Source organism: Marmota flaviventris, chromosome 12 (assembly GCF_047511675.1).
Source record: "Marmota flaviventris isolate mMarFla1 chromosome 12, mMarFla1.hap1, whole genome shotgun sequence".
Taxonomy (NCBI): domain Eukaryota; kingdom Metazoa; phylum Chordata; class Mammalia; order Rodentia; family Sciuridae; genus Marmota; species Marmota flaviventris.
In genome coordinates this window covers 74,661,679-74,677,192 of record NC_092509.1, presented here as the reverse complement: position 1 = coordinate 74,677,192, position 15,514 = coordinate 74,661,679, and the positions used below count along the sequence as shown (strand labels likewise).

The 15,514-nt window shown below is 47.6% G+C and overlaps 1 protein-coding gene across 1 annotated transcript; it reads right to left on the bottom strand.

The window, feature by feature from the left end:
- Window positions 1-1,389: 1,389 nt before the first annotated feature.
- On the bottom strand, window positions 1,390-11,207 carry Pigr (polymeric immunoglobulin receptor). The gene is made up of 10 exons (XM_027934636.2): window positions 11,165-11,207; window positions 10,134-10,478; window positions 7,546-8,187; window positions 6,074-6,406; window positions 5,199-5,522; window positions 4,015-4,198; window positions 3,507-3,628; window positions 2,736-2,867; window positions 2,562-2,620; window positions 1,390-1,485 (listed from the first exon to the last, which is right to left on the bottom strand). The coding sequence occupies exons 1-10, from the start codon at window positions 11,205-11,207 to the stop codon at window positions 1,390-1,392; spliced, it is 2,280 nt and encodes a 759-aa protein (XP_027790437.1).
- Window positions 11,208-15,514: the final 4,307 nt, after the last annotated feature.

Sequence of the window (15,514 nt, the reverse complement as noted above, 5' to 3'; positions counted from 1 at the left end):
ACTTGCTTTCAGTTTATTCCACTATAATCTTAATTATATTCTATAACAAAATTTCACATAAAACCATTCTTCCATTGAAAACAATTGTTTCATTGAAGACAATCTTGGTCCCACTTTCAGGAACTTTCCTAGCCCTCTTTAGTCCAGCCTCGGGAAGGAGTTGGGGGAGCCTGTTGGCTTAGACACATGCCCCAGGGTATTTAAAAATGGGACCAAAGAAAAATGCTCTGGAAAAATTATCTGGAAAACCCCAGGTATGGGAGACAAATGCAGTCCAACCCTTCTTGGTGGCAATCATGGTCTTTAATTATGAATTAAGTCACATTTCTGATTTGTTAGCAAGGGCCAGCTTGTAGATGCTGGTTGAAATACAGAGCTCAGAGGAAGAAAGAGCTTTAATTTTAGCTCTTGGGAGATCAGCCCCTCCCTGGCACCATCTGACATTCTCTTTTCTTCTCTCCACTTATAATTCTTCAAACGTGTGTTTGACAGCCCTCTTATCTTAGATCCAGGGGAGTGACAGGAAGGGAAGGAGTTATCTTCCCTGCAGGTGGGACCTGGGAAAGATCAGTCACTGCCCACATTTTTCCTTTCCTCCTCCTTGTTCTAAAAACTACCTCTAACAGTGGGGCAGGACTCTTACAGAAAGGTTCCTGGTCAGGAGATGCCAAATCCGGTTTGATACTCACTTATCTTACTGGGTGCCCTTGAGAAAAACTCAGGACCTCAAAGTTCTTGCCTAGGACTGCAAGAGTATGTTTATGATGACTTGTATGTATGCTTTAGGACTTCAGGCACTGTATGATGTCACCCATTGGGGGTGAGGTGATGTACCTGCTAAGGTGTCATGTCTTATGAGTGGATACACACTGGAAGTATCGGGCCTCCTTCAGTGATATTTATTGGGACGTGGCCAACTGGGTTTATGGTATATCTGTCCCATCATCTAGCAGGATGCCTGGATTCTAGTAAGTATTCAAACATGACTTTTTAATGAAGGAAAGAAGAAAGGAAGGAAGAAAGGGAGAGATGGATTGGAGGGGAAAATATCACTGGCACCCCACCATAGGGGTGTAGGGAGGCCCCAAAGGTTCTCCTTCCTGAAATGATCTCCCCACCCAGCTCCCCCTTCTTTCAGAGAGACCCCTCTAAGATCTGAATCCTTCACACTTGAGGTTCTCTCAACAAAAACTAGCTGCAGATGGACACTCCTTGTGCCCCACCCCACCTAACAGGAACAATTTGGCCAGGCTTCGATGTCACTGAGGACAGGACCAGCAACCTCTGAGCATAGGTAGAAAAAGCCTAGGTGGGGGTGAGTGCAGGCAGCAGATCAGCATAATTCTGAAGGTGATTGTCACAGGCGATGGGGCAGGTGGCTGGCGCTGCCTAGACTTCATTGGGTTCCTCCTGGCCCTGGGCAGCTATCTTGCCGGACTGGAGCAGGAAGGCGGAATAGGCCATGTCGGCTTCCTCCTTGGATGACTAGGGGGCAAAAGAAGAGGCATCAGTGGATGAGGGTGGGGAGGGAGGGGTGCTTTCCACATCCGGGATTCATCATCTTGACCCAAGCAACACAAGCTTGTGTGGCCCCCTGTTCTCAGGCCTGCCCTGTGCTTACCAAGAAGCTCTGATTTTGAGAAATGGAAAGTTGCAACCTCTAAAAATATCTCCCTCTGTCTCACTACCTCCTTCCAACACGTGGGGCGGAACCACCTCTGTTGCCCTGGCCTGTCCCCGGAAGCTGTGCCCACACGGTCCATGGGCAAGGTGGCCCAGGCTGGCATCAGGTAAGGTGGTTTGTGTTTTTCTTTCTCCACTAGCCCAGAAAGGTAGCTTTTCAGCAGCAGGTGGGGAAGCTGCCTGTAGCTTTGTGGATACCTCTTGCTAAAAGCAGAGGTGTCTGCTGTTGCCAGGGGAATTAGATAGGATAAAAAGCATGAAGGCTTCAGAATTAGAGTCCAGTCAGTATCCTTCTAGGAAGCCACAGGATGAGGGTGACATGTAACCCAAAGTCCAGAGTAAGCTCTGGTGGGATTTCATGTACTGGTATACTGCCACTCCACTGGGGGTAGGCAGGGCCTGCCAGTCACCCACCACCCATCAAGTTGCCCACCACCAGTGAATGTCTTTCAGGCCCAGACAAAGAGCTGGTGCTGAGCAACTCTCAAGGGAGGGTGAGTGACCTAAGGAAAGTCCAGGGGTCCCACAGCCCAGAAAGAGCATCTCCCAACCCCCAGCTCTTGACATGTGATCTCCCCGCCTGTGACCACACCTGTCAGGCACTTTTCTTTCTTCTGTCCTGGCTTCCTCCCTCCTGCAGGTTTACAGTCTACCAATGCAGCTGCCTTCTTCCTCAGCTTTATACACAACACCCACAACCAGGAGGAAGTCTTGCCCCTCCTGCAGAAAGTCCCCCTGAATACTGTTTATGCCATCTTCCCTGTTCTGGGGTCAGCCTCCATGCGAAGGCGCCCCTGTCCTGATATCTAACCATAATTCCTCATCTTGCAATTCCTTGTCACTCTAATGGGGCTCCCCCGCCTCTCCCATGTTCTTACCCTTTTTGCTTTCTTGGGTTCTTCAGGTTCCGTGTTGCCCTCGGGGGTGGCCATGGCCTCTGCATATACAGAGAGTGTGGTTAGCTCTCACTAGCCCCTGTTTCCACCCCAGACTCAGGGTCAGACTAGTTCTTGCTGCATGACAGCGGGGTTGAGCATTCTCTCCACACATACCAGCTTTTTCTTCAAGGATGGTCTCCTGAGTGACTGGAGCGGCTCCCATATTGTCAACGGCACCAAATTCCCTGGAGTTGTCAAAGTCTGACATGCTAATATCCGTCCTGTAGCTTCTAATTGAAACCCGGTCTGTCCAGGAGAAAGAAGGATTGGTGTAAGGACAGGGTTGGGCCAGAGAAGACCAGAGCTACTCCTCTCGAGGTAGCTCTGCCATAGCCCATGGGACAGCTACGGGGGTGGGACCTCTGGCTGCTCACTTCTGCCTCTGACCCAAAGCAGAATGGATCTGAGTCCCTCTTGGTGGATAATCAATACTCCCTGACCTTTGTCACTCTGTGATTCTTAATGCACAGCACCTGTTTTGCCCTCACATCATCCCTGTGAGATGGTTATTATCATTCTGTATTGAGCCATGAGAAAACTGAGGCATGAAGTGGGGATGTCACAGAGTCACATAGTCCTTTAGTCACTGAACTAGGCAGATGCCCAGGCCTCCCCGATCCTGGTCTCCTGGCAGCCCTGCCTCTGAACTTAGACCCCAAGCAATCAGAGTCTTCCAGAGACAGTATCTAGATAGGAGCACCTAATTAATTTGGGAGGACATGGGGGTTTGTCTTTCCCAACTCACTTTCTCAGAATCCTTTGTGCAAGTCAATGGAGAGGCCATCAAGTCTACAGGACACTGTGGTAGCCTCCCATGTGGGCAGCTGAGCCAGGAATGAGGGTTCAGGGATGGAGGTGGGGTTGGAGAACATCCCAGGCACTCACCCACATTCTTCCGGTGCCGGGCTCTGGCCACCCACACAGCCACAGCCCCCGCTGTCAGAACCAGGCCTAGAGGCACCAGGGTGGACAGCAACACTTTGGAGCTTCTGCTTTGTCCCTCAGAGCTAGAAGAAGGGTTAAGTCAATCCATCACTGGAAGGGAGACTCAGGAGCTGCCCGATGAGCTGGCAGGTTGGCCCCAACTAATGTTCTTCTCAGGTTAATCCATTCCACCCTCCTGACACAGCTTCCGAGCTCTGTTCTCCTAAGAAACCTTCCCAGACTCATAAGGCAAGGAATGGACCTTTTCTACATCCCAGGCTTGGAAGCTTGTACTAAAGTATAAACACTGCTCTGGCCATGTGAGAAGGATTGAGGGCACAAGGGACCCACAGCCCCAAGCTCAAGCTGAGGCAGTTAGGGCTGCCTCACTATTAAAGAGATGGGAACTGGTGGCCCAGCCTCAGGACTTTATCTGTGCTCAGAGTGAGGAGTCCCAGTCTTTCCTCACCTGCTAGTATCCGAGGACGCTCTGATACCAGGTTCTTGGTCTCCAGTATCCTCTACCACCGCTCCTTCTTCTGCAAAAAGCCTGGGATTCACAACGGCTTTGTTCTCAATCACTCTAACAGTGGGCTCCGCCACTTTTTCCTCAGCCCCTGGATTTGTGTTGGCTGGGCTGACCTCACGGGACCCTGGAGCAGAGAAGAGCAAGGACTCAGTTAAGTCCCTCCCCCCCCCACTTCCTCAGTGTTCTTACTCCCATAGGTTAGGGAGTCTGAGGACTGAAGCTTCATCAGAAATCACAGGGTTAGAGTTAGACCTCAAGACTGTTAGGGAGGGACCAAGATTGACATTAGAAGCAGAGGAGTGATGGCCTTCTCTAGCTTGTCACAGATGATCTCTGCCTCATTGCTACCCAAGTTGTTTCCATAATCAAGACTCCGTGTCATGGATCCAGCTGTGAATAAGGGCTCACTCAACATCTGGGGTCAGGGAGATTTTTCACAAGTTGAAACCCTGCCTGAAGCCTCCTAACTGCTGGGCAGTGCTGCCTCCTGGTGGTAGCTGGGTGTTGGTGGCCCCCTCAATGAACCAGATCAATAGGACCCAGACACAATGGGATATCGGGGGTGTCTAAAAATACCCTCATTAGGGCAAAAAAGAGGCTGGAAATGTAGATCTGCTGGATGAGGTCATCTTAGTTTTCTTTCTTTTTTTTTTTTTTTTTTTTTTTTGGTGCTGGGAATCACAACCAGGGCCTTGCTTGTGCTAAGCACATGCTCTACATTAAGCTAACCTTTGCCCCATGCCTTAATTTTCTTGATCAGATCTTGCAAATGAAGGTATTTGGTCCAACTTTTGAGGGCAGGCTTTGATAGAGGGCAGGAGGATGAGTATATTGCATGTGATAGTGAAATTTCCATCTTTCTAGTTACAGAATGCACTTTGGTTTGATTTGAAGGGGCAACTATGGCTCTTGTCTTACTGCTGAGGTTAAACAGCCAACTTACTATTTTTATATAGTTTGTATTTCTATTGAGATGCCCAATTGTCCTGCAGCCCCCGCCCCCCAACACACCTCATCCAGTTTCTGATGCCAAACCTAGGGCCACCTGTGGTTGAGAAATTGAACTTTTGAGTGGTCCTGCTTTGGGGTTCCAGAGAGCACAGGCCCTCCCCTTGGAGACTCACCCACTGCCACCTCCTCAACTGCCACATAGACTGCTGCAGTCTCTCCATAATTGTGGTCTTTTCTCACGCCACACCAGTACCAGCCTTCATCCTCCTTGACAACTGAATTCAGGGTCATGGAGATGAACCGGTTGTTCTGGTCACAGGTCACAAGGGCCTGGCTGGGGCTTTTGTCTTGGCTGGGCAGCTCCCTGCATTCCCCGTTGCTCCACTTGCACCAGTACTTCTCAAAGGCGTAGTATTTGCAGGGGAAGTGGCACTGGAGCTCAAGACTCTTCCCCAGCACAGCGGTCACATTCTCCGGTACCTTGAGGCTTGGTTTTCCTGAGGCAGGGAAGGAAGAAGACATAGGCATAGAAGTTGGCATGTGGAGGTGCTGTAGGAAAGTGACCATGGTGGTGATCTTTGTCCTCATTTCTCCTTTGCATAGTGCTCTAAATAGAATAGGCTAATTACTTAAGCAACAGAATGATGTGCTGATGTCATTGTCATTACTGATGCCCACCGTGATCGGTCCAGAGTCTGTTAAGAGAACACAGAGCTTTGCTCCTTGGTTTCAGTTTGCTTTCCTTATGCTTCCTTTTCTTCTAGACTCACATACAAGAGCCTTATTCAATATTCTACTTCACCTACTGCAAAAGAGGCCAGTGTTCCTGAAATTAGGAAGTGCTACATGTAGTAATTGGGAAGAGTGTGGGGTGCTTGTCATAGGTACCAAAATGTGACCTTTGAATAGGAAGGCTCTCTCCTGAGGACTGTCCTCATCCACGCACCAGGATGCAGGTGAGATAGGAGGAACAATGGCTGGGGAGACTGCTGCTGACTTGAGTGGTCTTGGGGGTCTTCTCCCTTTTCTCTTGCCCCTAAGCTCTTACCGTCAACAATCTGGAGTTCCGTTGAGGTCCTCCAGCGAGTATTGCCATTGGTGAGACACCAGTAGAAGCCAGCATCCTGGGTGGTGAGCTGGTTGAGTATGACTGTGTAGGTGCCATTGCCCGGCTCTTTAAAGAGTGCGAGCCTGCCCTCATGCTCTTCCTGAACCTCCCCGTCGCTGGACACCAGCAGTGGGCAGTGGCCATTTTGTGTTCCTTCCCAGCGACACAAGTACTTGATGCTGTTGCTTTCCTTCCGGTCATAGGGGCAGAGCAAGGACACAGAGCCTCCTGTCACACCCTTCACCACAGAGGGATTAGAGGGGATCACGGTCTCTGGAAGCACAAAAGGAGACAGCATGGAAGGGTGGCAGCCAGGAGCAGGCTTGCATGGCCTAAGCAGCTTTCTCCCCATGACTCAACAGGGTGGAGGCCCTCACCTTTCTCAGAAAAAGGAAAAAAACCCTCTCAGAACATATAGCTAGAGCCACCATGACCAGACCTGATGAGCTTCACCACCGTGGATGGTTTGTTCCTTTTTCCTACCCCTTGATATAAATTTTTATCTATTTCTTAGCTCATGGTTTAAAAATGACTCAGTGGATTGTAGCTAAATTCAGAAAAGCTATGTAGAATGGGTATGATTTCAGTGCAAATTTCACAGCATAGATAATCTGAATAACCAAGGACCCTCAGAGGTATCTCAAATGGATAGACAGACATCCTCAAAGCATCTAATGCTGAGGTCCAGAGAGAACCCTGGGAGACTAAGGATGTGGAGGAATGTGGCTAGGACCCTGAGCTGGAACGAAAAGGGATGTGCAGGGAATGAGGGCTTCTTAAAGAAAAGTCCCAAGGGCAGATGCTGTGAACGGCAAGCTCTAGTTTGTTGCTTCTCTGAGGACAACTTTATGCAGAATATCGCAGGGATCAAAAGGAGGAGCAGGGATTTAATTGTTTTGCAGTGTGGATGGCCTTCCAATATATGGCCGAGTGAGCCAGATCATGTTGAATAACAAATAACCCTAAGAAATGTGGGAGTGGAAGATTTAGAGACTGGGGCATCACCTTCCTGAGAAGCTTTGAGGCCAATTCTTCTCTCATCTGAATGTGTAGGATGAGGTATCTGCTTTGCTCAGGGGTCAGAGGAGGGAACAGGGCCAACCATGGCACCCAAACCCAGATAATCTAGAAATCTTGCCTTCATCGGGAGCTTTGCTCTCCATATTCCTATTGACCAGAGGTGGCCACCAAAAGGCCTCTGATAACAGGAAAAGAATGAAAAGAGCAAAAGGCAGAGGCTGCTGCATTTTCTAACTTTCCTGTACTACTGCGTACATAGTATCCAGCTCCGGGGCTCCTGAGTGAATGATACTATTGACAGATGAACATTGATCAATAGACCCGGGAGCTGGAGCTAAGCTAGTTTCTCACTGCCTGCCCCACCCCTTCTCTCTCCCCATCCAGGGTCTTACCCTCATTGATGAAGAGTTGCCAAGCCTGGATGGGCCAGCCTTCCTTCTGCTGACCGCCGGGGTGCGCCCCGCATAGGTAGTGTCCTGCATCCCCCTTCTTCAGGCCTGTGAGCAGCACACTGAAGCGGCCATTTCCCCTTTGGGTGAGTAGGATCCTGCCCTCAAAGGCTGGATCCCTCTTCCCCAGGGTGTTGATGACCACATCACAGCTTCCTTGGCTGTTTACCCGGCACAGAAATTGGGCCACATTTGTCTCCTCAGGGCCCAGGGCACAGTCAAAGTTCACGGAACCCCTCAGTTCTCCATAAACCAACTCAGGTTCAGGCTCTAGCACCTGGAGGTCAACATACTTCTTGTTACTACTGGAACCGTCCCCAGCCTGGCAGATATATATCCCAGCGTCGCTGAGTTTCAGTTGTTTGATGATGACGTTGAACATTAATTGGTTGGTACCCTGAATAACTATACTGGCTCTTCCCTTGAAGTTGGGGTTCACATAATTGGTGTTAATGACTAGCTCGCCTGTCTCCTTGAACAAGTACTTCATTTTCTGAGAATTCTCACGTTTGAAAGGGCAGTTGATGGTCACTGTTCTACCCAGGTCTACTGTGTAGACTTCAATGTCATCTTGGGGGTCAGGACCTGTAGGAAGAAGGGCAGGGGAAAAGTTGTGATTTCGTTTTCTTAGAACATAGGGTCCTGTGCTGTTCCCAGTGAGGGTCTGGGTGGGCTGACAACAAGGAGTGCCCTACTCTCCAGAGGGATGCAGTCAGAATATGTCTGCTGGAACTCAGAAAATGATACCTGAAAGTGAAGCCTCAGAAGCAAACTTTCTCTCTGACCTTCTCCTGCCCTCCTGCCTCCCACCCTTGTTTTTCCCAAAGGCAAGCCATAGAAACTAGAATTCCTCTTTCTCAAGGCAGGCCATAGAAACTAGGACCCCTTTACCCCAAAGTTATTCACAAAACCTAAAAACATTACTCTAACTTTCCCCCCACTTTTGTGTGTAACAACTGGCCATAAAGAAATTCTCTGATAGAGCCTAGTTTGCCATAAGACCCTCATTCTGAGGGTTCCTGGCTCATATCCTGGAGGAAGAAATGCTAATACTGAAGGGCCAAGAAGAATTTGAAGAGTCAGGCCCTCCTGGGTTTCCAACTGCATCCACCACGATTAGCTCATGCCCTTTTTGTCCTAGGACATTCCCACATGGCCTTCCCTGCTTCATGGAACCTAAATATAAAATCAGACGACTTTCCCTACATGTTTGGGTGTTTGTTCTGAAGGTTCGGATGCATGTGAAACTTTCATTCAGTGAATTTGTTATGTTAACCTGCCTTTTACTATAGAGGTGTTGACCATGATCCATATGATGGGTGAGGACAGGGATAACCCCCTTCCTCCCCTCCATCTTCCAAGGCCCAGCTGGATTGCTGTCTCCTCCATGATGGCTCCACCTAGCTGATACTAATCTCTCCCACCTCCGTGCCTTTCTTATGTTTGAATTGGTCCCTTCATCGGGTCTACTGGAGATCTAATTATGTTCTCCACAGACTGGAGGGCAGAAACGTATTTTTCTCATATTTGAGTCCCCAGCACAATGCCTATTCATAGTAGGTGCCCAAATTCACACGTGAGGAAATGAACAGAATGAATGTAATAACAGGTTGGTGAATTGCCGTGCATTACAATAGATATTTCTAAAAATTAAAGCAGTTCAATGGTGGAGAGGGCTGTCTTGTGAAGCATGTGTGTTTCTGTTATCTAAAGTGTTTCATCAGAGCCTAGATTCCCCTCATCTACAGTGTTCTTCTGGATATCCACATAGGGAGAACTCTGAGCACTCTTCAGCTCTTAGGATTCCATCACAATTGGAACAACCTCTGTAGAAAACGGACCACGGCACACACAGCCCAAAGGAGCAAGACATACCCTGAAGAGTCCCTCCAAATTTCCTTCTTGAAGACTCTTTGTCTTTCAACTTGCCCTTGACTATCCCTAGTGCTCTCATGGTTACACTCTTGTCAGTAGTGCCTTTCTGTTTCTCTCACTGATCGGCACAGGCTTGTTCAGATGCCCCTGACTTCAGGACCCCGTCTTTGGTCAAGAACTGAAATTCTAATTTATGCTGACAGTTCTGATAGATGAATGGATCCCAGGTTAAAGAATAAATCCTCATTTTTAAAAGAAACCTTCTGGTGTCCCAAGACCCTGATCTAAAGGGTGCATTAATAGTAAGAATTTAAGGATCCTTGGAAATCTTTTTGTGTCTTTTCTTTTTCTTTAGGCTCGTAGACCGCTTGTTCCACCTTCGATAAAGGTAAGGAGAGAAGTTGTCCTCCTGATACTTCTAAGCTAAGCCTCAGTAAAGCCCTAAAATGTTACAGGCTCAGAAGACTTAGGCCCCCAGGTACATGTCACCTGTCTCCTTTCTGTGTCCTATTATGAAAAGTTTGCTTTGGAAGGGAGGTGCTCCCCACCCAGGCCGGGACCCCTTTCCTATCAGGCCCCCTTCCTCCGGCCCTCCCATTGCACCTGAGTGATGCCCTCTCACTTGCCCCAGAAGCCCACAGCACCGGGAGCCTTACCCTGGCTGACCTCCAGGCTTACATCGAAGGACAGGCCTCGGCTACTGATGCCCAGACCACACTTGTAGCGTCCAGAGTCATCCCGGGAGAGCTGGGAAATGTTCACCACGAACGCGCCCTCCTCCGGGAAGTTGGTGAGGTTGGCTCTGCCCAAGTAGTCCTTGGAGACGTAGCCCTCCGAGGAGATGAGGGTCGTGCAGACGCCCCTGGACCCTTGCCGGCACCAGTACTTCCGGGTGTGCCGGTTGACAGAGGTGGCCGGGTAGTAGCACTTGATGGACACTAAGTTACCTTCCACACTACTTACCTCCGCGGGACCAAATATGGGACTTTTCATGAAGACCACTGTGGGAACAGAAGACGGAGGCTTTAAGACACCCGGGGGTTGGGGGGTGGGTAAAAGATTGGTGGAGGGATCCAGACAGCTCCCCTAAAAGATGCAATTTCTACCTGTGGATATTTACAAGATACAAGTATATAATTGCTGTATTGGGTAAAATGATTTCTTAACCACTATTAAATTCTAATGCAATTCAATTGCAATCTTTTAAACACAATTGTTGAGTAACTTATGATATCTTTTATTTTTCTACATACCCCCTTTGCAGGGTACTGTATTAATCCATTTCTTATTGTTATTTTCTTATATTTTAAAAAATACTTTGTAGACGATTTTCTTTTTTTTCCATAAAAAAATATTTAGAGCTGGGAAAGGTAATCAAGTCACTCCAAATCCCATGGTAGCTCATAAAGATGCTTGGTTTGAGGTCAAATTCTTTTTATTCCCAGAGAAGACCTTCACCAGACCCTGCCCTTGAAATTAGGAATTGCCATTCCTGTTTCTGATTCCCGATGCTCACTAAGCCTTTTTCAGATATGATGCTTCTGCATTATGTCCTTCTCTAGGGAGTATGAATTTGGAGAGGGACATCCCTGGGGAGTGTGATTTCAGTGTCCTCAGGGAACTGGATTCTGGAGGGGGTCAGATGAAGGACGTGGAACCCTGAGGAGTTGGGACCTGGCAGACACACCTGGGAAGACAGCCATCAGGCAGGTGAGCAAGAAGAGCCTCATCGCTGGTGGCTCCAGTGGGGGCTGTGCCACTCAGGCCAACTTCTTTTGTGAGATGCTGAAAAACAATAACCACAGGGAGATGAAGCTCTTCAGTCTTCAAAGATGAGATGACCTTAGAGTTTCCATAAACTCTATTTCCAGCAACTGACATAAATTCTGCTAATGAATGAATGAATGGCTAAAGTTTTATCATCCTATACTACTTATTGGTCTTCAGTAGTTATAAGTAGCTTTAGTCTTCTTACCTAAGCTGCACGTTCCTTTTGTCTAGGGCTATTGGTGACATTCTTTTGTATCTCTGTCCAGGAGATGTGGTATGGAGACCTTAGTACTGGCTCATTGATGATTGGTTACTATCAAGAGGTGGCCCCATTTTTGTCAAAACATCAGCCCTCCAGATATCTCTGGGAGGTGGAAGAGGCTGGCATATTTTTTTGATGTGTTCAGATGAGTAAACTGACTCCCACAGAGGAGGTCTAATAATTACGAAGGTTGTAAATATAATGAGGGAGCAAGACATCACCTTCACCAATTGTTTCTTACCATGTCCAGGGCACTGTTACATAATTTATATGTGTTGTCTTATTTAAAACTTGATAACCCTATGAAATAGGTATTCTTACCACATTTTGCATCAGTGGAAATTAAAGCTTAAAGGTTAAGTGCTTTACTCAAGGTCACACAGGGATTAAGTGTGTGTGGATGGGCAGCGTCGGGCTTGAGCGGAAGATTTGAAGCCAGCTTTCTGACTCCAGGGTCTGTGCTCTGGGCTACTCCACGGCAGGATATCGCAGCCCAAGTGTGATAGCATGTTTACACCTGGTCGTTTGCAGGGCCTCGATTGCTTCTCAAACACAGTCTTTGACGCTATTCATTTGAGCTCTACAACTTCCTTGAACCAAAACAGACATCATCACAACCGTGATGTGGATAAGAAAATCAAGGTTTTAGGATGCTGAGTGATGCCCAAGGTTTCCCAGTGATTTGGTGATGGCAGCAGAGTTAAGCATGTAGATGTTAAGATCTTTGTAATCATGCCTGTAAGGACTGGCAGAAACCAACAGAGAATCTGAGGCAGCCCTTGTAGATTTTGTGTCCACCACCAACACAGCCCCAAGAGGCTTGAGGCCCAGGACCCCACCTGACTGCAGCTCTCCTCAAGATCCAAATTGCAGCCTAGAGAAGAGAAGAGGAGAAGAGTCCCCACATCCCAGCGGACTCTGACAGACTTTCAACTTTGGAATGTATAAGACAAAGAGCGTTAAAAGAGAAAACAATAATAATAAGCAAGGGCAGTAATGAGCACCCATAAAGATAGATAAGGAAGCTGTAGCAAGAGGGAGCTGGGCATTATCTCTCCTCACTGCCTTGGCCCAGGCTCCTGTTCCCAGAGACTTCCTTCACAGCTTGAGCCAAAGGCAATAGCATTGTTTATCTTGGTTATTTCTTTTCCGTAGGGGAATTTCCCAGCAAGGAGTCCTTGTATTTCCTTGTGTAGATAAAAGTATTTTGTTTCTCTAGTTCTTTGGAAGAGTATGGGAGGGGTTGGGGACAGATATGGATGTCAGGTGGCAACTCTAGGTTTCTTGAGTCCAGCTAATTGCTCCAGACCTTTCTCACCCGATCAATGATGAACTCCTGGAGTGAGACCTTAGCCAAAAACCAGAGTCAGCCTGGGTTGAAAGTGCTCAGGGGCTGCTGGCTGGGGGCTACCTGAGTGGTGAGACTCTGGAGTTAGGATGGGCTGCAATGTCCTAGGAAACCTGCCACTTGCCATTTGTGCTCAGCCCTGAGCACAGCTGCCAGTGGGAAGGCCAAATAGCTCAAAGTTTTAAGAGCCCTAACCTGCAGCCCAGCTATCCTTTATTCTCATTGCTATTCTCACCTGTAGAAAAGCAAGTTTCCTAATATTTTGTGAGACAGAAGTGGGTCTTTCCATGGGCTCGGCTGAAGGCTGCATCCCTTCCTCTTGATCAGTGAAGTGACTTGCCCCTGAAGTCACTTGGCATCTGAAGTCAGATGCCAGGGTTTCTAATGTGGCGGGGGGGTGCAGTCAGCTCTCAGCCTGCTTTCTTCCCATTCTGTGACTTATTTGGTTGGTGGAACACGTCTGCATGGAAGAGGGACATGCGTGTGCCCATTACCTTTTGCATATTCTGAAGCCAGAGGTGAATTGCATTAGGTGTGCATAGCTAGAAAAGCAAAGCTGGCAGAGGATGACCTTGGTACAGAAGCAGAGTCCAGTCCCAAGGGGCATAGTGGGGAAGAGAGGGCACAGATGCTTTTGAGAACAGGAACTTTTTCTTGCCCAGAGTTAAATTTGATAGCAGCTAAAGGACATGTACTTTGAGGATCAGTGGGGACCACTTTATCTAAGCCATATTTTTCTCCAAATCCAGGAAATTCAAGTTTCCAGGAAGCCTCAGTCGCAGGGTGTCTGAAACGGGATTTAAAAGATTTGCCTAAGGAAGGAAGGAAAGGGCAAAACACTTACTTGATACCTATATTGTGCTGATGCTTTGCTAGTTTTTTTCCTGATTGATTTCATTCATCAGCACAGAAACCCAAGAGGCAGATGTTATTATCTTCATGTTGCAGATGGGAAATCTAAGGTTTGGAGTGATTCTGGACCCCAAAACCCACATAAGAATTAGAATTTGAGGATATCACCCCATTATCACTCTTTGAATGGGCTGAGGGATCTGTTCTATTGGGTTCTATGTATGCTAGTACATCATGCTTGAAGGTACCTTATCTGGTCCTTAAACTATGAATCTAATGTTTTTAGTGGTTGGACTGAAATATCCAAATCATTCTCAGCTTAGTAAGTTAATGCCTGATATATTTACAAGGTATGTCCCCAGGATCGTGGACATTCCTTGTGTATCCACCTTGTATAAGGCCCATGGCTTATAGGGGCATAAGCCATGCTGAAAAGTAGAGTTTGTCTCCTGTGAAATTAATTTAGCTAACTCCACTGCTGTTAGACTGCTCTTCAGCTCTCCTGGCATGGAGTTCAAACCGTCTAATCTCAGGTTTTTTTTCTTCTTTTTCAAAGGAAGAGGTATCACCGCGGCCTGGGTCCTGGCTGGGCTTCTGGGGAGTCATGTGTTCATATAATGCTGTAGCAATCTGAGCTCTCAATATGCTTAGGACCAGGAGATGGTCAGTGACCTTCTCACGGTCCCAGGAGTTTCAGAAAGGACAGAAAGCATCTGATAAAAAGACTGGAAGTCAGAATGGCAGTTTCTGACAGCCCGTGAATGTGAACTTGGAGGAACAGAAAGCTGTGGAGTTCAGAGGCATGGGGGATGTCTGGCTTAGCTTCGGAGAGGTTTTTCCTGGCCTGGACTGAACAGCCCTTCCTCTGCTTCCAGGAGAGGAACTGCCCTAGTCCCCTTGGGACTGTCACTCTCATCTTCCATGGATACGTGGGTCGAGCACAGAATGAGCTTGGAAAAAGTTGACTGAAGAAGGAGCTTCAAGGATGGAAGAGAACACAGAGGTACAGTTCTGGTCTACCATGGGCTACAAGGAGAGTCCTGTCACTTGGGCAAAATATGCTGGTCAACTCCATCATCTGTAAAATAGGTACAAATAGCCCTGTGTTCCTCTAGTTTGAAGGGCTAGTAAATTAGGATGGGAAGATGGGGGGAAGGATAATGGGATACTGTACATGGAAGCACTTTAGAGTCAAGTGCTCTTCGACCGTAAGATATTTTAATTACTCTTAATCATAGGAGGGTAGGAAGGGTCTGTACACTTGACTTTCATGGTTGCTGTGCACTTGACTGAGAGTGGCACAAAGCACTGATTCCTCAGTGTGGTGTCAGCTCTCACTTGGTGGCTATGTGATTTGGGGTAGACTATTTAAACCCATTGAGCCTCAAGCTTGTCTTCTGTAAACTGGAGATAACGTACCTTGTGCAGAAGGTTGCTATCAGGATAGAATTGAACAACATATATGAAATCCTTAGCATGGCAACAGACTTTAAATTCTTTCTCCTTCTCCTCTCTAAAACAAATACAGCCTTCTCTTTTTTCCTGTCATCAAGTGAGAGGAGAATGGAAGGCTGCTTGGTGGGCATCTTTTCAAGACAGGGAATGAGCTTTTCAGGTTGGGCCCCAATGGCTGAGAGAGGAGACAAGCACTGTGGACTAGCTTATAAGGAAGAACGAAACACCACCTTTTTCTGAGTGTTTTATATGTGTTAACTGGGTTAATCATCACAGCCACCATAGAAGGTAGAATAAAATGGGCAACCCCACTTCACAGATGAGAGGTCGAGGCACAGAGAGGTAAGGGT